At 42.4% G+C, this 23919-nt stretch overlaps 1 protein-coding gene across 1 annotated transcript; it reads right to left on the bottom strand.

The window, feature by feature from the left end:
- Positions 1-369: 369 nt before the first annotated feature.
- On the bottom strand, positions 370-23404 carry mark4a (MAP/microtubule affinity-regulating kinase 4a). The gene is made up of 18 exons (XM_041951725.1): positions 23289-23404; positions 20554-20751; positions 19611-19664; positions 15340-15388; positions 14925-14990; positions 13053-13123; positions 12890-12946; positions 12079-12315; positions 6804-6923; positions 6614-6713; positions 6353-6462; positions 5171-5342; positions 4562-4773; positions 3254-3357; positions 2351-2635; positions 1359-1441; positions 636-680; positions 370-535 (listed from the first exon to the last, which is right to left on the bottom strand). The coding sequence occupies exons 1-18, from the start codon at positions 23340-23342 to the stop codon at positions 471-473; spliced, it is 2082 nt and encodes a 693-aa protein (XP_041807659.1). The 5' UTR covers positions 23343-23404; the 3' UTR covers positions 370-470.
- Between the last annotated feature and the right edge of the window lie 515 nt (positions 23405-23919).

A 23919-nucleotide genomic window follows, 5' to 3' on the forward strand; every position in this document is an offset into this window, starting at 1 on the left:
TGTGTGTATCTGTGTGTGTGTGTGTATGTGTGCGTGTGCAGGGGGGGTAGTCATGAAAGAGACAGAAGGAGAAGTCTTCTCTCGGGTCCAGCCCCTCGCCCCTTCTCTGCTATTTTTTATTTCCACCACCCTCCCTTTGCGCACACACAACACTCACTCACACAAAAACACACACTGGTACACAAACACACCCTCTGTTCAAAGTTCAAGGTCCTTAGAGATTTGGGTGGCAATGTCCCGAAAAGCTAGCGGTGCCCCCCAGAGTCGCGTGTAGCGCACCCCATTAGAAGTCTCGGAGGTGCCTGTGGAAAGATGGCACACCTCGGCCTCGAAAGCCACGCGGCCCCCTGCCACACCATGGGTGCAGGAGAGCAGAAAGGGGCCGGCATGGTGGACCTGGCAGCCACATCCAAGCGCCGCCTCCCGCAGAGCCAGTACCACCTCCGCAGGGTCCCGCCGCCCACCACCTCTCAGATCCCAGCCACGTCCGATGGCCCGGGGCTCGGACGCTTTTTGATACCCAGGTAGATGGCAACTAGGGTAAAAATCAGAAAAATGCTCAAGCAATGGACCGGGAAAATAGAAATAAACAATCGGCTATTTTTAAGTGCTGTCAATGCAGCTGGTGTACTGACCTTGTGACCGCAAATCTCCTGATTCCCTCAGATTCATTTGTGACCCTGTAGGACAAACAGGCAGGGTAAGAGGCAATCCACTAGTGTACAACAAGCCTTATGACCAACCCACAACTCTCAGATGAGATGGCATTTAGCAGTGGATATCATACAGTGAGACCAAGCAAGCGTTAACAACAAGAACGTGATGTGCAGAATGGTGTGGCCTCACCTTTCTGCACGTTCCCACTTTCTCACTAACATTGTTTAAAGCATGCATGTATAAATGCAGTCCATGACTTTAAATCACTTTTGTGCATAGCACTACACATTCCCATCCATTCTTTCCAACAATGCATGGAATAAACATTTAATGACTTTCAACCCATTAATCACAAATACAAAATGAAAACATGAAACACCACTTCTAAGGGCAGATTAGAAATAGACCATAAAAGACTAGTTAAAACCAGTCTCTACTGTCAATGAGACTGATCCTGAAACTGAAATTAAAAAACAATCAAATGAACCTTCCTTTGATTGCAACCATGCTTGAAACCAAGTGTGTGGGAACTTGAAAGTATGAGGATGATGAACAAGTCATGCAGAAAAGTCATAATTCATAGATAGGGGTATGAAAAAGTCAGGCAGGCATTCATGGACTTCAGCAAATTCCTGTGTGACCACACAGACAGATGTAGCAGCACAGGCAGACAAAAAGAAGCGAGAGACATGGGAACTTACTAACTGTTTTTGATCCTTGTGGCAGAGTACAACCCGAGACTGATTTGTTTGAGCCCTGGCGCTTGGATGGGTCAAGGTTGACCCTGATGCCATGACAGGGGAAAGCACAAGAAGATAAAGATGGAGAAAAAGAGAGAATATGGGGTAAGAGCAGGGGGTGGGGTAAGAGAGAATATAATTGAATCACAGGAGAGCAAATGGTGGAAAAGAGCGCAGCGTGGGAGCTGATTGGCAAGGATAAAGCTGAGGTTTGAAAAGATTAGACATGTGTGATTATGACGACCGGGAGGGAGAGGGGAGCAGAGGATAATCCAGGGCCACAGAAGGGCTTGCCAAAAGGCCTGGGTGAATAAAATGTTCTGATAAGCATGGATCCATATCCAGGCTGTGCTCAAGCTGAAAGGAAGAACTTTCACCACTACATGACTTCATATTATATATTTGGTTACCATGTGATTTCATGTGAATCTTGTCTTCTGAAGACATATTCAACATTTGAGCTGTTGCTCAATTACAACAGAACAATTTATACTCACTGCAACAACAGAACATGCCTCAAATCCTAAATTGCAAAAATTAAACGCAACCAAAAACAAGAAATTCCTTTGTACCCTGTTTCCTATGGCCACCCCTATTTAAACTTATGACACCTGCAGTTAAAGGAATAGTTTAACACATGGTTATTATTGTTGCTCAGAGTTAGAAAAGGAGATCAATACAGCTCTCATGTCTGTATGCCAAATATGAATCTACAGCCAAGTTTATGACATCTGCAGTTCAAGGAATAATTTGAGATTTGATAATTTGGTATCAATCTTCCAAAAATATTTAATTATTCTTGTGGCATTTTCACACTTATTTAATTACAGTATATACTGATTACATCATCAGTTACTGAAGGGTTTTAAATTGGAGCATTTTCCAGTCCATCAGATGACTGCTTGTGGTCTATCTTCTCCCGATGTGATATGTGACATGTGGTGCGCATCTACCTGCGAGTGAGTTTCGAGGTCAGCTTGGTGAAGAGGTTGGAGGTAGCCCTAGTGCGGGCGTGTGGCAGAGGGCTGGCGTCATGGTGGGACAAGGTGGGTGAAGTGGGTGGTGCTGAATACACCGGGGGCCCACGGTCTCTCAGCTGTCCCCCGTGAAAGGTGCTGCGGATTGTTGAGCCACGGGTCAGGCGGCATCTGTCCGAAGAGGAAGAGGCGGAGGCAGCTCCAGCCCCAGCGATGCTGAGTGTGGATGGAGAGGCTGCAGGCATGCGGTGGCCCAGGGAGCTGCAGAGAAAAAGGGAAGTGGCTTTTTTGAATGAACAGTTCATTTACATGAACTCCCCACTTACATATCTTTTGCTTAAATTGTGCAATTCATAATTTTATTAGATAAGAACCCTTTAAGTAAAAAGCTGAAGTATTCATGGATTATTCTAGTTTAAAGCTTTCACACACATCCACTCTCCTCTGGTACTGGCATCAGTAGCAGAATCTCTATACAACACTGGTTTTACAGCAACGAGATGGGAGAAGTATGTCCAGTTTTGTTTGATTCTGAAGATTTGGGCATAATCTTAGTAGAACTCTACAAACTGAGCAGGCAAGCCTCCAAGCCACAAAATGTACTGGAAAGTTCTATTTCAGTTTTCACACATCCCCCTAACAACAGCTGAAGGTGACAACTGCTACCTCTTCAAGTAAATATTTCCAGCAAAAATGACAGGAGCATACAGCACCTGCCTTTTAAAGTTAATGTATGATTCGCGTATATTAATGTTATTGCTTTCACAACAGATCTTTATGATCTTTATGTGGCTCCATCAAATAGTTGGCACCTGCTTTGACTGCCATTTGAAATTCTGGACAAATATGAATATTAAAACCGCCAACACAAAGCGATACCTGTTGTCTTTGCCGTTCTGCAGAAGAGAATGTCTCTCAGCGCCCGAGCGGTCTGTGCACACATATGTATTCCTGCGTGTCATGGCGCTTCCAGGGATGTTATTCTTCAGGGAGAGAGGAGCAAGGTAAGAGGCAGATATCACCTAGTCACTTTGATATGAAGTGAAACGATATGTTACAGGGCCACATTCAGTATACATGAGGACAATGTCTCATGTCTCAAAATATGCCTGTTAACAAAGTCACACTGTCAATGCTATAAACTAATAGGGATGTGACATGAAGCTACTATCTTTATCTGTTTATTCTGCAAAAGTATCTGTATTTGGATTTAAACTGGAAGCAGTTTAATTCCTGAAGTTGTTGGAAACCGACTTGACTCATTTTCTGTGTTAAATTGTTTTCGACAGCCATTTATAGTCCTTGTATATGTATAACCTAAGCTGCTCATAAAATATACAAAATAGCATAATATGTTAAACATGTACCTACATTAATCAAATTATTAAGGATGAACTGTGCGCCTCCAAAGAAAGAAAGAACAGAGTAAAGTTTGTTTTTGGTGAAATGGATGTTATCACTACATTGCCATGCATGAGTGTAAGTTTCCAGTGAGAAACATGCTGCCTATCATGCTGTATAGACTGATGTTCACAGAGTCCAGAGGCCTGATAGAGAGCTTCATCACATGGTTCAACAACAATCACCTGAAACTCAATATCAGCAGAACCAATGAGCTTGTGGTCGACTACAGTGCTTCAAATATAAAAGTTGCCTCAAAGAAGCTACAAAATGTAAAACATGAATCCTTCAAATACATCTTTAATTAGTGTAATTAGTGTCATCAATTCAGTGTCTGACCGAATGTGAAATATGGTCACAATCTCCCCTTCTCTTCTGTTGACTAATGGCCAGAGAGGTGTTTTTGCAGGACATTGTGATTTCACAGCAATGCTGACCTTTGAACAAAATATCACCACTTCTTCATTTCTGTGAAATTTGCCATTATTCATGTATGAATTATTGAGTTATGGCAAAAATGTATTGTACGTGGTCACATTGACCTTCAGTTTATCGTTGAGTTCAAGTGAGTTGCGGCAAATTTGCCTCCAGGTATTCCTAAGATATCACATTCACGAGAATGGGACATAAGGACATACGTACAGACATACAGACACACAGAAAACCTGAAAACATAATGCCTTCAGCCACTGCTAGGTCTTCATTTAAAAAACCTTGTGCATGTACAAGAATATCATTTGAGCTTTGCAGTCTGCTCCATGCCTGAGGATGTAGTCTGTCATTTACCGTGGTGGCAGTCATGTCTTTGCGGCGGTCTGGGATCTCAGACTTGTTGGGGTTGTTGGCGCTGCTGACCATTGGGCTGGAGGGAGGGAGGCTGTGGCTCCCCATCACACTGCAACTAGCCTTACGTGAAGGCATTCGTCCCTCCCGCAGCTCCCGGTCACCTGTGCTGGTCGGGCTCCGTTTGGGGTGCATGACGGGCATGGAGGGCCCGCCTTTGTTGTGGAGGACAGCAGAGCGCAGACACACAAGGACTCATATAAGGAATATTCTGTATATAGAGCAGGATATGCAGTGCTGATCCACACAGCTAGTCACAGCCCACAGCCATAACCCAAATGAGTAATGAAACTCCAGTTGAAGATATTTTCCATCATTCAGGCAAACAGTGCAAGTTACCATTTTTTATTATTAAACTCCGTACCTGTCTTTATTACAAGTAACAGCTCTTGAAAGCAAGTCTTTTTGATGGCTCTATTCAGGTGCTGTTATCAGTTGATTAAATAGCTGACAGAACTACAACTACTTTTTATTTAAGATGAAAAATGTGAGGTTTCAATAAATGTATGGCTTCGACAGAGAAAGAATTAAGAAGTTAGAGAAGAGACTCACAGAAGTCACTGTGTCGTCGCTGCCTGTGGTAGGTGGAGGCACTGCGCTGGGTCTTGCTATGTGAGGAGGAGGTGGAGGAGGAAGAGGAGCCAGTGGCTGAGGAGTGCTTGTTGGTCCCGTTGGTGATGGGGCTGGGTCGTACCCTCAGGGACAGGCTACTAGCTGTGCCCTCCTTTAATATCCCAGAGATATTCGATAGAAAGGTGTCAGAACGTGTGGCCTAATATTGGGTTTCAAAAGTTGAGTTATCACAGCATGAAGAAAGGATGGATGATTGATTATAATATAAGTTTCCAAGAAAAAAAAGCTTTGAATTCAGAATTCCGATAAGACGGGTTGAGTATTGAAGTGCAATATTTTCTGAGATGAGATTCTGAGAGGACGGAGATGTGATGGTGAAGAGATGGTTAAGTTCAAATTACAATCACCATATAATAACATTACTAGTGAGAATGGAAAAGAGATTCAAAAATAAACAACAGAGGGGCATCAACACATCATATGTGCAACCCTGATTCCCAAAAATTAAGGGTGCTGCATAAAAAATAAATAAAACACAATGTGATAATGTACTAATCCTTTTTGACATGTTTGACTGTACTATAAGTATAATGAATGAGGAACATCTTTATTCCACATCTGTACAATGACAGCCGAAGATATTTGTAAGCAATTTGATCACTCATTAAAAATAAGGGCTTTTGTCTCTTTTGTATTTTTTGCAATCTGTTAAACAGAGATTTCAAAGGATGCATGGTTGAGTTGTCACAGGAAATTACAGCAGCTAACACAGATGAATGGCGATGGCTGAAGATACAGAAAGACAGAGTGGAGATTTATACTCCAGATATTCTGATTTAAATCATTACTTGCAAAGCACTGTCTGTTTTGGGACAACATTAAACACAAGCATTTAGTTTAACCAAAAGTTTGGTTTATTTTGCTTTATTAAAAAGGGATTTTGGAGGAAAATATGTTTGTTTGTCAAAGTTAGGTATCAAAAAAGAACTACATTTGGCACAGGTATGGTAAATATTAAACAATACCCAACCAAGCATGCACAATTAGTCATAAAGGAAAAGGTCAGCCTGGTATTTCATTCATGGCCAGTTGCTCTGGTTAGTAAGGTAGCTAAATACCTAAATTGCTTAAATAAATATTGTAAAGGCCTATATAACTCACATCGCCTTTGCGGCCCAGCAGCAAGTAGGTGGCGGTGACCTCATTGTACTTCTGATTGAGCAGAGAGTCCTTGATTTCCTCTGGAGTGAAACCCATTCCCACCATCACCTCTGAGGAACACAAACACAACCAAATATGAAAGGTAAGAAAAGAAGCAGAGATTTAGAACATCTTGTGTCTTGACCATTGGCCTGGTTTGTTGTGGTGAAGACCCCTGAGGCCAAAGGCCAAGCTGCAGCAAAAGTGGCCCAGCTGACTCACCAATGCGGGCTGGATCACTGTAGTCTTCAACAGGTTCTATATGGGGCTTCAGATCGTCCCCCTCGTACCCTGTATTTATCCACTTGTCCTTCATGACTTGCTGTAAAAGCAGAAATAGAGAGGCTTCAGCCGTGTGTGACTTTGTCATGAGGTTAAGTTATGCCTTCAGTGCTTTGTGTCTGTGTATCACCTCTAGGGTGCAGCGTTTGGCGGGGTTGAGCACCAGGAATCGGCGAAGGATCCCCTCACAGTCTGTGGACATATAGAAGGGGACACGGTATTTCCCCCTCAGCACGCGTTCCCTCAGCTCCTGTTGGCAACATCCATCACGTTACATATACACTTCATACGACTTCATACGGTTGTTTTTCTAATGATTCCTTTGCCATTTTTGCCTTTATTTGATAGTGACACCAGAGACAGAGACAGGAAAAGTGGGGAGAGACAGCAGAATGACATGTCACAAAAAACTCCAGCCACAATCAAACCATGAACACTGCACTATGGTTTGTGTCTTAACTACTCAGCTACTGGACAGCCCTACTTCAGATGCCATTAAATCTATTTTTGAGACAAACATGGTCAAAACAAGAAAAGGAACTCAGAAGGGTAACTTCTGACTCATCCCACTTACAATCATCACTCTGGTTTACTTTAATTACAACATCACTACATGAAAGTATTTCATGCTGAGGTTCTCTGATAAGATCCGCCTGATGCGATGGTGTCTTTGCATAAAAACTTAAATCCCCAGGTCCCTCACTGCAGGCAGTATGCTGGGGTGCAGTCAGATATAACAGGGGTTAAATACACATTTGTGTCCACTCTCTGGTAGAGCTCCAGGGGGCATTCATTGCCATCTGCTGGATTTTGGATTAAAATACTATGTTTTAATTTATTTTTTTAGCAGCAGTTCTACTACAGGATACAATGACATTACATTAATCAATTCATTAATAAAATTAAATTTGTTATTTGATTTAAATACAAAAAACATTGTCTTTCTGAAAAACCTACTCGATGCTTTTGAGGTTGACTAATTAATTGGTTTGGCCAATTAATCAGCACTGATAAGATGTTTTACAAACAGTATTGGTGATTGGTATCAGTGGAGCTTGGTTCTGATAGCTGTGAAGCCTCCACCAGTCACCAGTGAGTTCAGGATCCAATACAACAATTAGAGGGACCACCTTTCTGGGGACAATGCAGACAAACTCTGTTTCCTCCATTCAAACTCAAAAAATAAAAATCCCTCCCACCTAGACGCATACAGAACACGTTGTACATACTGTACCTCTACACTGTTCCACACATACGCAGAGACCAGTTTTTCTGATCAGAACTGGCTGATTTTTACATGTCCAGACTCACACGAATGGCTTTAAAGAGTAATGGTTATTGAACACCTGATGTCCCAGTCTGTGTACATAAACAAACTGGATCAGATGAAATATTAGTAGATTAAGATTAGAGGACATTTAGTTGCCAAAAATGCCAGAGAAATTTCTGTTAGATCCATGAGTTGATACAAGTAATACTGTACTGTCTGTTATGTGTGACTTGTGTATGTGGTTGGCATTTATTGAATAATTTAGAACACAGCAATCTGCGACTCAACTGCCTTATCCTTGGCCTGTGGAATCACTAACCACAAACCTTGCAGTACATTGAAGTTAGACCGTTTTCATTCCAGCATTACTGTATGTGTATAGCCTACAAAATGCTATCTCTGCCTTTGTTTTAGAGCTTGACTGATAAATTGGCTTGTCGCAGAAACATTTCATTGACAAATATATCATCTGACAAGTAACAAAAAATTACAGTACAGAAAGATGTGCTTTAGTTGGTTAGGAATCAATGACGTAATGTATATCTTCGCCATAATTCTTTAAAGCTGCTCTAATCAATATTTTATTTTAGCAAAGGATCAATTACCTGTGTGGAATCTGAAAGGCGGTCGCTTGCAATGATGAGCTGACAGAGAATTACTGTCTGACTCTGCATTTCAACTTAGCTCTGCAGAGTTTTTTAACCTCTTCCAGCACACTGTTTGATTTTACTGCTTTAGTTCACTGTCATGGCTCGATTAAACATGTTTTCTAGTGAAAAGACTCTAATAAACCCACTGTGCACTACCTGCTCAGCATCAAACAGCAGACAAAGACAGCTAGAAACAAGTTAGAGCAGAGCAGAGCATTTATCAGCTTAAGAGCCAGACTTACTGCAGGAGCTGGTGGAGACCAAAACAGAAATACAAGGAGAGTGAATACTGGACCTTATCAGATGGCCAGAAGCATTATTTCAAATGGATGCTGCTCATGCTCATGCCTATTCAAACACGTCTAGTCAATCAGTTAATGCAGGTTTCAAAACAATCCTCACCAAAAATATTTATTCAAGTTATGTGACTATGCATTGGCCAAAGCATTGTTATCCGATTTTTATGGTTTCAAATGTTGATTGATGTTGGCCTCAAATTCTATCATCCAGTTACTGTAAACAGAATTTATCACACACTCAGCGCCTGGATCAGACTACACCAGGCCAAACCAAACTTGGCTTTGCTTAGTGAAGCATAAAACACATCCAGTTTAAAGGAGTTGAACTTCTTCTTTAAGACGGAGTCACTTTGACGCTCGATCAGTTCCAATTGCAGCTCCTGCGGTGACAAGGGCCATGACACCAGCTGAAGGAACTTGTCCATTTTTTCAAAATCAGAGAACCGACGGCAGAATTCTCCATGCAGGTTGTCCAGTGATTTCCTGTACTTCTTCAAGTGTTGAGGGCCCTCTTTCAGTGTTGCTAGTGTAAGGAAATGAGCGACTGATTTGTTTGACATTGTCTTGAGAATAAAGTCAGCTTGACTTTGAAGGCTGTAACATTTGTGTACATTTCGTGAACAATTTGATCTTTCCCTTATAGTTTCACATTTAGGTCATTCATGTATATCATTATGTCCACAGCAAAAGCAACATCACAAAACCAATCTGTGTCACTAAGCTCAGGAAAATCATCAGCGTTCCTTATTAACTCCAAAAATTAGCTAATCTGCCCTTTGAACTCCCACACTCGTTTTCCCAAACTTAACCAGCAGACATGAGAGTCCTGGTGATCAGCATCAGTTTCCTTCAGGAACTTTTGTTTGTTGACGATACTGAAGTCCCCTTGCTCGTATAAAGCTAACGAGTTTCACAACTGGCTTCATGACTTGATCGAGCTGCGATACAGACTCACGCAGGGCTTTCTCGTGGATTATGCAGTGTAGGAAAATTACATCCAGCTCAGGGTTTTTCCTCTTCCATCTAATCCTGGATTCTTTTCGGCAGTCTGACATTTTTTCCTGTTAAGTTTGGCGATCCATCCATGGTGACACTGGCAAGCTAGTTTTAGCCTCTCGATGTTACCAGACACCCTGTCATACAAGTCCTCTCCTTGTGTTTTCCCCTTTAGGGATCCCATGGTCAAAAATTCCTCCGTTATCTCAAAATTATCATTAATCCCTCTGAAAAGATGAGCAGTGGCTTTTATGTCGTTACTTTCTTCCAGTGCTAATGAATATAGCGAAAATGACTCAGCCTTTTTGTTTAGCTTGCTGGTTAAGTCCTCATTGATAAACTCATTTTTTCAAATTTGTTTTTGCTCTCTGGACACAAGAGACCTGCTGTCTCTACCATACATTTTTTCAAAAACTCCCCTTCGGAGAAAGGCTTGCTGGCCTTTGCTAATTTGAATGCTAGCAAATAACTTGCCTGATGCTCGACTCTTGAATTGTAGCTTGTCGGAGAAAAGTATTTTGCTGAGTCTGTAAATTGGCTGCCACCCTCTGAGACTCCAGCTAAGGTCAATTGTGTCAGGAGTGCGCCATAGTAGTGGGATTAACTGAAACGCGGGTATTGCAGGAAACAGCAAAATAAATGCAGTCTTTACTATAATTTGGACAATTTTGTACCAATATTCGACGGGCCGTATTAAAAAGCCCAAAGGGCTATATATGGCCCGCAGGCCGTAGTTCTCCCTTGCCTGGACTACACGAATCTAGCCCGATTTCGAGACAATTTTGTTGTGGTCGACCAATTACCAGCATCACTGCCGATCGAGAACATGCTAAACAACTTGTCATGCGGCGTCTGGGGCGGCCCACGATACCCCACGAAACCCCAACGAAAAGACTAGCATGTCAGAATGTTTTGTCTTGACACACCTACTGTGACATCTCCCACGACATGTTCCTGAGCGTTTACCAATCAGGTGCTCTCTCTCCAGAGTGCAGTCAGGTAACCATGGCAAAAGGAAGGATGCAGAGGTTGCTGCTGTCAGGTGGAACAACGAAAGAGAGGAAAAGTTCGTTGAGCTGTGGCAACAGTACCCCTGCCTATGTGACTTTTCCTCGAGGGAGAACCATGTCCAAGTCAAAAAAGAAAATGTTGGCAAGAAATAGCTGAAGCACTTCATCAGCCAGGCGAGTAGCTGCCTATGCTGTCATAACATTTTCCCCTGTCCTTCCAGCAGGAATATGCTTAACATTACTAATTCCAGATGTAACGTTAGAGTAGCCTGTTTAATGCGGCCAACACAGCCAAGCCTGCTCCTTGTAGAATAAATAACTATGGAAATAAAATCACTTTAATTGGGGGACATGTGAAACTTGTTGTACTAGTCCTAATTTTTATCCGGATGACACCCAGTAGATGTAGAAATGATAAACTAGTGGGCCAAAGTTAACCACCTTTTGCATTTGCTTTTAGTGTTACAGCACATCCATAGCTGTTTTTTCTTTCTTTTCTTTTCTTTTTTTTGGTACACAAGACTGCCAGCATTACACACGATGCTTCTTTCAGTTTGATTGACAGTTGCTTCACCCACCTCCCTGACTACATCTGAACTCTGAGAACTCTGAGACGTGCTGTGATTGGACGGGGTTATACTTGCAGTTTTGCCAGTCACCCAACCAAGACACGGCAAGAGTTTATGGCGTTGTGATAATTAGATCTGACACTGTGACTGTCGTCAATGACTAAAAAAAAACTGTGTAGTCTTATCCCGGCATAAGATAACGTTTAAAGCAAAGCAAATCACGCAGCCCCAAATTTCTGCTCAGCAAGGCACTCTTAAAATTTCATACAGTACAATAGAATGGTTACTTTTTGACATAGACCATAGAAAACTGCCAATTAAATCATATATACACAAGTTATAGGACGAATACTGAAAAAGAAAATCACATCCTTTATGAAAAATGTCTTCTGGGGTGCACTGACATTCCAGATAGTGACAACACATAACACTGTGTATCTGAGGAAAGATTCTTTTAAGCATTTAAGAACTGCACTGCATGCTTCAGTTGTCTAAATCAGATGATTGTTGGAAACTATGCATTTCAATATATGTAAACCCATTACTGTTGCCATAACACCCTGTGGAAATGGACTAAGGCAGACAGACAGTCCATCCCACCATCCACTTGCCTTTAGGTTCTGCCCATCAAAGGGCAGAGAGCCGCTGACTAGTGTGTAGAGGATCACTCCGAGACTCCAGACATCCACCTCAGGCCCGTCATATTTCTTGCCCTGGAAAAGCTCAGGGGCAGCGTAGGGCGGGGAGCCACAGAACGTGTCCAGCTTGTTACCCAGCGTGAACTCGTTGCTGAAGCCGAAGTCGGCGATCTTGATGTTGGCGTCGGCGTCCAGCAGAAGGTTCTCTGCCTGAGTCATACATACATAGATTGATGCAGAAGAGAAGGGATGGGCAGCAGCGGGGAGGGAGAGAAGAAAAAAGATGTATACAGAGAGCAACATGTTGGAGGGAGCAGTGGAGAATACAGTTGCATGGGGGAAGGAAAAAGAGGAATGAGAAAGTAGGAGGACACATGAATGGGAGTTGTGTGAAGGGAAAAAAGAGAGTGCAAATCAGAGACAGATGGGGAGGGGGTCGGTACTTGTGTGTTGTCCAACAACATAGATACTGGACATGACTCATACTGTATGTATGTCACTGCGTGTTTTTAGGAATGTAATAATCTATTAGAACAGGAACAGGCTCTGACTGCCTCCTACCCTTCCCAGCTTGGTAAAAAGTCAGCCTCTCTGGAGAGTTCCAGTGATTTACTGTATGATTAAGATGTTAACGGCCCTTTTTCACAGACACAGATTAAGACTAGTCCCAGATTATAACTTTCTGTTCAGTGTAATCTGTCAGTGAGAGAAATGTCCTGGTCTTGGACTAGCCTTAATCCGCTATCTCTGAAAGCAGCCCAAAACATCCTCTGTGCTTTCTCACCTTCAAATCTCTGTGGACAATGTTCTTCGTGTGGCAGTAGTGGACAGCGGAAACAATCTGCGAACACAAGGAGACACAAGCAGGAAGTAGTAGTAGTAGTAGTGAAGTACTGACAATATGATGATTGGTACAATGTGGTCATCAGAAGGCGGTGTATTTGTACCTGACGAAATTTGGCTCTGGCTTCAACCTCCTTCATTCTGCCATGAGACACGAGGTAGTCAAACACTTCACCTATGAGTGTGCGCAGCAGAAATGGATCAGTCAGGTCAAAAAGCCAGAAGCAAAATATAGACTTATTGTTGTTTGATTATATAGTGCTGATATAGAAATTGAGTACATCTGGCCATTAGCATCCATGCCAGTCATGACATCTGGAGGTACTCTAGGTTAAGCTGTCACATGACATGTTCAGAGCTGTACTCATTTACACAAAACTGATCATTCAAAGTTTCACAACTGTGACATTTATTTTCAAATCAAGACTCCAGACTATACAGAGTGCATATGCATAACTGTTGAACCCCCATACAGTTTATCACTATTCATCTTATACAAATTTGGTGTCATCCTTTCATCAGAGCAGACAGATTCACAACACATTAGAACCCAACCCAACCCCTGGCAACAATTTTTGTACAGTCCCTTAGATGCTGTTTTCCCACCATTATGTTCGAGTACCTGCTAAATTTCGTATGAACAGAGCGAACTGTAGTTGAATACCATAGTATGATCACTTATATACACTGTATATGAAGACAGTTTGGTCTTCACAGGCATTCAGACAACACTACAACTCTTTTCCCCCCAACTTAAAGTAATATGGGCTTGAAAGACAGCCACGTTTGAAACTGTGCCAGCGACATTATCCAAGGTCACAGTAAGCAAACAATACGGTTCGGGCCAAAACAAAGAAAAAAGGGTTTGATGACAAGAAACAGACACAAATAGAAATATAAATGAGACTAATCCAAGCAAAAAGCAAACAAGAGCAGCATCAGATGGTGTGCTACCTGCACAGTTACTCCTGAGACTGTGTTCAAAGTCAGTTTAAACAGCAGTATCATTACTGCACAGAGGCTGCTCAGATATTTATGTTGTGGGTCCATACGCTATTAGGTCACCTAAGAGGAGAGTCCACAGTCATATTATGGTGACTACAGGGTCCCACTTTCCGAGTGTTTGCATTGCCAAAGATTAAATCAATTATCTAGTGAAAGTACAGAGCTCCAAAACATCCAATCAATTCATTGAATTTCACATTAAGGACTACATTTTTATTTAACACTCGATTACTTCTCTTTAGCTGAGAGCTAACATAGCTTTGGGTTAGGGTTAGGGTTAGTTTGACACCACTGTCATATCATATCTGTGCTGTAAAGGCTACAGCCAGCACACAGTTATTGTCATTTTAATGGCCATGAAAATTATTTGTGGGCCAGGTACAGTGACTTCCTGGAATCTCCACATATATATTGTGTTCCGATTGGTGATCGGACCACATATCAATGACGAAGGAATAATTGACAATTGATTTTTCCTACGCCAATACTGAGGTATCTATCAGAACTAAGATGTTATGAAAATAATCTCTAGAATGTGTACCCTACGCTGTATTGAGTGATATCTGAGGCCCATGAATCAGTGCAAGTGACAAGTAAATTCCAAATCCTTAATTACAAACTAGTTTTTTTAATGTTTAAATATTTCTAATAAACTGTTCATACTGTTTCATAAAACACATATTAACCCATCCTAATACCAGTCTCAAGTGACCACAATTGGACAATATGAAATTAGAATCAATCGCCCAACCCAAATACGTGTATGTCCAAATATGCTAAACTAAGAAACTATTACTTTAAACTGTACTTCAGATAAAGAGGGAAAAAAATGCAAATGTACCAGTCTTTGCAATTTTACACACAAGAATTTCTTTTACGACCTGAATTCACAAGATGCAGTTCCACCAAGGAACCTTCTGCACCATCTGTACTCATTAACAATTCCTAGACGTGACGGCTGGTGTACTCACCTCCACTGGCGTACTCCATGATTAGGTAAAGGGTCTTATCAGTCTCAATCACCTCGAACAGCTGCACTGTAGCCCAAAACAGAATCAGATTAAAATCAAATATATATCAACAAATCCTGCCCACATTATAAATAATAGCACAGCCGTCTGCCTGTCTGTCTTAATACCAAGGAACCCACTGCTAATGCTGTGGGGGTTTTGATCCATATGGCATTTCAGCTTTAGAAAATCCAACCTCGTGACCTCTATATGAAGCCTGCAATGTTGCTTGCTACAGCTTGGTCAATGAATGCTCCAAAGCTCATTCAAAGCTTTATACTTGTCTGGTCACACACATTGAAAGCAAAGCACACATGCACAGACGCACAGTCAGACACAAACATGAAGCCCATTGAGATGTACGTATGTGCCTTACCTATGTTAGGGTGATTTAAGCCCTTCATTATTCGCACCTCCCGAAAAAGCTGGGAACAAGAAGAAGAATTTTAATGACCTGATCATATTAGACATAAAAACTCTTGTGTTGCATCCGTTGAGTGTTTAACAATTTCACAAAAATCACATCACCGTAAACCTGTGCTTTAAAGTGTAGCAATGAGGACAACAATTTCATGGCAAGAAATACAGTTGAGGTGAGGTTTTTCAGGATTTTCTGGCCTGTGACGCTGTCTTTAGGTCCCAGAGTTCACATTAGCTGTCAAGCTGTCATGTGAAAATGGTATGTATGGTTTATTTTTCCATTTCCTTCTCAGGCTTCTCATTTTAATCTTATTACAATGGAAACAGCAGAACTTAGAATCACGTTTGTACTGATTCCTATTATTCAAATTTGAAGTAATGACTTCTGGTAAATTGACTCAAATGACCACTGGTCAACATGCTATTTTAATCTCTTAATATCTATTATTTTCACAGTTCTGACTGAAAAACAAATGTCAAGTGAATCTCAAATGTGGACCAAAATGTTCATCATCACATGTTGGAGGCCAAAAACCAATCTGTGCACTAAATTTACCTGAAGATGTCCTCCTGACATACAAACAGGGAGTGATAAGTGTCTTATGAATCCTCAGAGTTGTTCTGTTTGTAGTAAATGTGCAGATCAGGCTTTTAAATTGGTTTGAAATTTTAATCTGTTTTCTCAATTCAAAGTTTAGCATTCAAAGACCTGCAGAACAATTTCAACTGTGGTACAGAATCTGACATCCATACAGTTCTTCACTGTGGTATCAAACATATGACATTTACTGAAAAAAATCTTGGAGGTTTTTGGAAAGAGGCCACAGCCGATACCAGCCTAATACACTTCATTCTCTGACCTGACTGTTGGACACTGAGTTGCATTATGGGTAATTTAAGGTTTTTGACAAGGAAGGAGGATTTTGACCCTGTTTTTTAAACTGTTCATTGCAATGTGAATGATTGTGAATTTTAAAGGAGTGCCATGTTAAATTTGTGAAGTACTCTTTTACTACATCACTTCATAGATTGGTGAAGGGAGGCTACATTAAACATCTTGCTTTGGTTGTTTTTCATATAGCGTTTGTAACACACTATGTGCAATCAATTCTGCAGCTGAACTCAAACAAAGAACCCCTGAGAGATCAGTGTTCGGCCAGTACAAGAAGACAAGTTTATACTTTTGTCCTAAAAAAAACAATATCACTTGAGAATTTGCAAGAGTGACTCGAACCAACAAGACCGCTTCACCATTAAAAGTGTCGAATCTGTAGCCAACAACAGACCAACTTCCACTCTCTGCCGAAACACTTCTCACTGTGTATGAGATGTCTACTCTGAGGGATATATTTGTACACTTTGTCAGAGCAGAGCAGGGGATTAAATTTGTGCCAGCTCCCCTGGTTTCATGTATATAACAGTACACTCCCTCAACAAAAAGCCATCCAGAAAACCAGCGACTCTTCTCTACGCTGTCAACTTGAATTGGAAAAAAAAGATGGTGTGATAAGCTTTTCCATCCTTCTCTCAAACCTCCCTCTCTCCTATTTTCCAATGTGTCTCCCTCCATTTAATTCCTCGAGCAGTCTTCTCCTTTAGCAGTGCCCCCAACGTCACTGTTGCCATAGCGACCCATGTATTAAGACCAGGCTCTTTCCCAGCTTCTCCAACTATGTTAGAAGGAATCTTGGGATACGTAGTGCTGAAGCATCTCATCATCCAGGCGTCCCTTTAATTCCCTGCTCGTCATGGCAGGGCTGAGTAGTCAGATCCATCAAAACAATAAACAATCCCCTGGCAACATGCTCGACCCTGGTCATCGTTAATGACCGCAAATAAATAGCAGTCCTACAATAAAGCTGACTGGATAGACACATGTGCTCTGTGGCACCAAGGCTCCTGGCATTGATTACAAATGTAGCAACACATTTTATTAATACTTAGGTTTCAGCTTTGATGTGTCATAAAAAACATACTATTAAAAAGTGACAAAATGTCATTTCTAACTGACTATTTTTTTTGGTTCCAGGTTTCCTGCCAGCGTAAAAACTTCCTCCTGTAATCTGCTGTTCCTGTTTTTTCACCGAGGTTTGATTTTCTCATCTATGATTTTACTTCCCTCTTCCTTCCTTCCTTCCTCCCCCCTCCTGTACAATACATCTCCCTCTTTCCTTCTCCCCTCTACATACATTACCGTCCAGATTATGCTAATATGGGCTCTTTCATGTCTTCACTGCTAAGGATTTTCTCTTGCCCACGGGTATGTAAAAAAGCCCGCTATCATAACCGGCCAATTGTAGAGTATTCTCTCCACGAGTGGCCAATCCGTTGCCTCTCTTCTCAGTCCTGTCCTAAATGTTGCACTATTGTCTCTCACAGCAGCCAGTCCAGTCCAAGAAAAGCACAATGCAGGAAAATGGGATAACATAAAAATTGGGATTACAGTTTCATTTGATATTCTCGCCAGGTAAGGTACAGAAAACCCATTCTCTGTCATGATATAAGCACCACAAATATGACGAGTCAAAGGATCAGGATTACAGAAAGCCTGTGATCAAAAGGCCAACAGCCCCACAACTACTGGAAGAGAAAACACTGAGAACTTTCATTTATGCACTAAAGCCTTGATAACATTGTAACCACCCAAGGTCATTGCTTTTGGTGCATTGTAAATACACGGATTGAGAAAAAAAGAAGTCAAATGAAAAGAAACTAAATATAATTGAAAGGATTATTTTCTTTAATTGCTATTTCCTCTGGGCAAATCCTCTTGGACATTTTTAAGTTGTTACCAGTAAAGTGACAGATTCTGGGAGCGAACAACATTTCCAGAAGGATGTATGACATAACTAAGGCAGTCCCTATTCGAGCGGGCCCTATGCTCCTGCTACTTTAATTCTCATATCAATATCTCAAGTGAAGAAATGCTGGTCTTTTTGATGTATGTACCAAGACATACGGTCCTTTTTCAGTCAAATGAAATTGCACAGACACCACACATATATAAGGAACAATTATTTCATCCCTGATTTGATCCTTCTGCTCTGTTCACTTCTTGCCCACAGGCAGAGGAGCTCACGCAGGCTGAGGGAGGTATAAAGAGATAAGAGAGAGGGAGGGACAGGCTAAATGAGGGAGACATGTTGACCTATATGTGCATACAAGCAGCATTATAGGAGAATGTGAGTTGATTGACAGGTTGTCTGCATCTTTTGTCTCTCTGTGCTTTTATTCACATGTATTCCTTCACCATGTGATGGTTCTTTACCTGACTTAGTGTGATGCAGCTGCATGAGGCACACATGACAGGGCAGAAAAGCTCTTGGCGTGGTTGGAAGATAACATGGGGATATCTGAGCATGTGGTACACATGGACACATGATCAAATGGCCTTCATGTCAGCCATGTTGTGTCTGGATATCTACCAGTCCAGGTCTCCTGCTCCAGATGTATGCCACTCCTGAACCAGAGTCAAGTGTGTGTCTGCGCCATGCTGAGGTTGCCCTTGATTGCCGGTTAAACCAAAGTGTGCACTGCTCTGTCTCTGACCTTCATGCACAACAAACCTTGAGTGTCCACTATTCAGGCTCAGCACTCAACATACTGACCAGCATGAAAAAAGACGCCAGTCAATCAAAAGCCTTCTTTGTGTCATACACCTGAGCTTATCTAAAGACACCTCTCACAATGAAATGGCCACCAAACTCAACATCAGCAACCATTAAACAGCTACAAGCATTGCAGTTTTCTTCGTTATCCACAGCAACATGTGTTCGGGGAAGACAAATTAAGAACACAAACACAAAAAAAGAATGGGTTGGGTGACCGAGATGAGTCACCCCCCCTCTCAGGGCAGTGATTAGCCCAGAGAGAGACAAGAGATGATCTCTGGAGCAGAGGTCTTCTCTCGCTCCCATCCAGTCCCTAGCACCTGCCAAACAGCATCACATCCCATGCACCCTCTCTCTATTAGCTGCTCTCTCATTCCTGCCCCCTCTGAGGAGGAAACAGCTGAGGATAAACTTGAACCTCCCCAAGACCCCAACAGCATATCAGTATTTTGTTGAATTTCATGTAACCAACTCATCCACATTTCTTATGCCTGGCCACTGTTTATGCAGGCAGACTGTATTAAACTGTGTAGCATGTGTCTCGTTTTTGCACCTGAGGTCAAGATGTACTTAATCATCCACAAACAAACATTCAGAATAAAGAGGAAAGACTTACCTTTTGTAGGCTGGTTGGGTTCAACTGAGTTTTGTCAATGATTTTTATTGCAACCTGGAAGAGACGTGAATGATATATTTGATGAGGAAGTAGACATCAAAATTAGACTTAGTACAGCCTCCACACATCATTAACACCACCACATTTTACAGTAGAGTCCAAGCTCAAAAGAGTACAAATAATATCTGTTTGAGTACCACTTTTAATTAAGTATGCTTTGTAAATGGTATTTACCTTGGAACCAATGGCTTTCTGACTAATAAATCATATAATCAAGCTTTATAGATCAGTCATAAGCTGTTTACAATAACACATCCTTTCTCTTTGTTAATAATGCAGTTATATATTTTGGTGGTCCATTAAGAAGACAGTAAGTGGTCACAGAACTTGGCATCCCAAAAGTTTTTCTTAATGGTTTCTACCTGATCTATAAAGCTTAATGAAAAGACTTCTTAAATATTTAAAAGGCTATTACTTACAACATATAAACCTTTTATAAAGTTTACCGTATCATAAAGTGGTACCCATTTGTGCCATCATTTAGTATTCAGTGTCTCATTCTTGTCATTCTAAAAGTAACTGAACAGTGGATTGAAATCAATCACCTGGACCTGTGAACTTCAATGATGTCATGATGGCTTCACAGAATATTTCATGCCATCTACTAGCACAATGTTTGTCTCATAAAAAATGTGCTGAACAGAGAAATATGCATCTTTAAGATATTAAAAGTGATATAACAACATGATATAACAAGATTTAGTTCTTTCAAACTATGTTGAAAAATAAAATGTTGATGTATCACAAAAGCAGCATCAGCTGCCTTTTGCCTTTTAGCCACTAAAATTCCATTTTTTTTTTAATCATTCATCATCTACTCATCCAACTCCTTTCTTCCTCCTCCTACCCTCCTACACTGGACCTCTGCTGCCCCCTGTCTCACCTCCTTGCCCGTCAGGATGTGGCGGGCTAGCTTGACCTTAGCAAAGTTTCCCTTTCCAATGGTCTTGAGCAAACGGTAGTTGCCAATGTGTGGCTGCTCGTCGGAGCAGGAGGCGATGGAGTTCCTGCACCGGGCACCCAGCGAGCGGCTGGACTGGCTTGTGGCCTTGTCAGAGCGGCTGGCCCCCAGCGACACATGCTGCAAGTAAAAGTAGAGGGGGGGTTATTCACTGTGACAACACCAAAATCACATAGAACAGCAGCAGCAAGCTGGCAAAGGAACTCCAGGACTGCCTGTACCCAGGGAGTGCAAACGGTTTCCAGAAGCAAAATCAAGATTGTCTCTGCAAGCTGGTTATGCTCGCCAAAGAATAAGCAGACAATATGATGCTTTCAGCAGCAACTAAACTGTTTTAAGGCAAAGGTCCATTGAACTCCCTCGTGCGCTGTGTCATTGCTAACACTGAGAATCTGCTGTATTTGGTGAAGTCACTGAGCAGCTAAAATATTTCACAGGTGAGTGTGTATCATTGACATACACTGCACAGGTAAACATGATTACAATAAGCCGCCCAGAATCATTCCACCAGATGTTTCCTGTAGAGACTCAAAAAGGAGGGATGCTGAGCTAAGCTACATGTGACTACGCAACCCTTATTCCTGGGTTAATAGCTGTTGTCCAGCACATGAACATTTTGTTTCCATTTTATGTTTTGTATCATCTTCTTTAGGAGTCTGCTACTCGACTGCTGGAAGATGTTTTCTTGGAATATGACAGAGTTCACTGCAGTCTGAGGTAGCCCTGAAGATTTTACAGGCCTGAAAACTATGAGCAGTGCTGCTGCTGCTGCTGCTGCTGCATGTTACCACCTTGATTCTGGACCCCAGTGCCTCACAGCATTGTTGTGCAGTAATGATTGAGTCAAAAGCTTGAGTCACAGATAATTTTCAGCCAGGAAGTCAGAGCAGAAGAGAAGGGATGACCATAATGTGCATTTACACAAACAAAAGCTGGATGTATTACAATTTGAAACAGCTTCTTGTCATGTGACAAACAAAGCATCGATACAGAGGAGAAAAGACAAAGAATACATGGTGGGGGGAGGAAAACAAAAAACAAAAGGCAATACCAGGAGCTATACGTACCAGGATTTCTGATAGAAAGGGAGCAGAAAAAATGAAGCAACCAGAGAAAGGCTAGCTAGTGGAGAGAGGAATATAGCAGGAAAGAGTAAAAAAGGGAGCAGATGCTGGCACAGTGGTCCCTGGCCAGTCCCAGGCCCTGAGGCATCACACTTCCATCCCCCCAGCATGTCATCTTGCTCTCAGCTTCACACAGACACACACACACACACACACACACACACACACACACACACACACACACAACCACGCAACCTTAAGCCCCACCTTCAGACACTCCTTCCTTTGCATGCTTCAATTCCTGTTCTCACGCCCCACCTAGAGCCAATTTGGACCCCCTCTCTGCAATCTCGACACCGACGAGACAAGCCCCAACCGACAGCACTGGAGGCATACACAGCAAGCAGTGGAGTACATTAATCCACCGACTGTACGGTGCACATCAAGCCAAGCCTCACCTGTGCCAATATGGCAACACAACATTTCAGCCAGTCAATTCACTCGTCTGTCATCGCTTGATTGTAGAGTGATGACAGCACATCGAGATCCGTTCTAATGGAAGGAATGGATCTGCATTCATAATCAATCATGCACCTCGTAAACTCACACACTTCTGCACATCCAGTTAGACATTCTCACACAAACACACAAACACACACACACACACACACACACATCTACTGGCTTAACATCCCTCTGTGCTAACAAACAAGGGGGGGGGGGGGGGGGGGGCTTGCCAGAAGTGTTTAGGGCAGAGAAATGACATAATGCAACGTCAGTCATGTCACCATTTTGATGTACATTAAGAAGGAGTGTATAGATAGATAGATAGATAGATAGATAGATAGATAGATAGATAGATAGATAGATAGATTGCACATGTATATGCACACCCGATATTTTCTGTCTGTCTCACATGAACAAATCCCCTTTGCTTGTGTCTTTCCAGCAGGCCGCCACTGTTTTCCCCTGTACTGAATGTATGGCGCTGTCTGACACCCACTGGCTCTGGCGTTGGGCGCTTTGTAGGCTGCGCAGCAATAGACTGCACATCATTTTACGCAGTAATCCCCTCGCTTCATGCGAGCAACCCAGATATTTTCTATACATTTATTTTGGCCTTCTCTGCTCTCGTCCCACCCATCCAGTCTCTGGGGAATACACGCGCGAGCGCACACACACAAACACACGCACATACAGGCAGCAGCAGCAACGAGTATAACGTGACATCACTATCTCTCCACAGCCTTATAATAAGAGGTGACGGCTGGTTTTCAGGCTTTCTGCGCATATCCGCCGAGTGTTATCGTATGCGGATGGACTCATTCCGAGCTGTTTGCCTGCCATCAGCTCTTTCTCTGCGCAGACACTCAAGGTTAGCCCATTCTGAAAGAGCCCGCTCTGCTAAATTATCTGTCGATTATCACCTGCAGAGTCCTTTCACCTAATGAGGGAAAATAGCTCCATCTATGACCCCCGTTTACACTGTGAACAAACGCAGTGATTGCCAAAGGCCACATTTTGAGGAGATCTTTTTCAAAGATGCATTTTGCATGCACACAAATGGAGGCTATAGGCTGTAATTGCACTTACATGGTCTCCAGTACTCCTGTCGTTTCCAGACGGTAATGCAGATCGAGAAGACATGTTGTTTTCGTTCTCTTTTTTTCCCTGAGTAAGAATCACGGTGTGTTTGCGCGGATAGTATTTACAGGCTCCACAGACAGAATAACATCCGCAGATGCAACCCACCGTCCCAAATCAATCTGCCTCTTCACCAGCCGGCCGAGCCTCGGTCGAGAGGAGACCTCTGCCTATCATGGCAGCAATGGGTATCTGGAGAGGGGGGGGGGTGTCCTCAAACAAGCTGCATTTTCCACCATGCACTTTGCAAAAATACGGCGGATCAACGATGCAGCAAATGCAATGCAATGCAAATCCAGAACATCGAATAAGTGCTAAAATGCGGTGATGTTTGGCCGGAGCCCAGCGTCTCTGTGGCGACTCTCCACCCCCTGCCTCATTTCGGCATACAAAACAAACACGGCTCCCTCTGGATGTGTGTCACCTCCGTCTGTCATAATACTGACCGATGTAATCTTTCACTTTTAACCCGCGACGCAAATGCAAACCGCCCCCCTTTGCAGCCGCTCGCAGAAAAACACAGCTCACGGTGCAGCGGGGAAAAAGGCCGAAGCGTTCAGCAATCGGTGCTCCCGGTCGT

This window comes from Chelmon rostratus, chromosome 14, assembly GCF_017976325.1.
Source record: "Chelmon rostratus isolate fCheRos1 chromosome 14, fCheRos1.pri, whole genome shotgun sequence".
NCBI lineage: Eukaryota > Metazoa > Chordata > Actinopteri > Chaetodontiformes > Chaetodontidae > Chelmon > Chelmon rostratus.

Excerpts from the sequence above, each read along its gene's own strand:
- mark4a (XM_041951725.1), bottom strand. The coding sequence starts at position 23,342 with ATGTCTTCTCGATCTGCATTACCGTCTGGAAACGACAGGAGTACTGGA. Across the intron at positions 6,714-6,803 it reads CCAAACGCTGCACCCTAGAG|CAAGTCATGAAGGACAAGTG; the intron begins GTGATACACAGA and ends CTGCTTTTACAG. Across the intron at positions 681-1,358 it reads ACAAGGATCAAAAACAGTTA|GGTCACAAATGAATCTGAGG; the intron begins GTAAGTTCCCAT and ends TTTGTCCTACAG.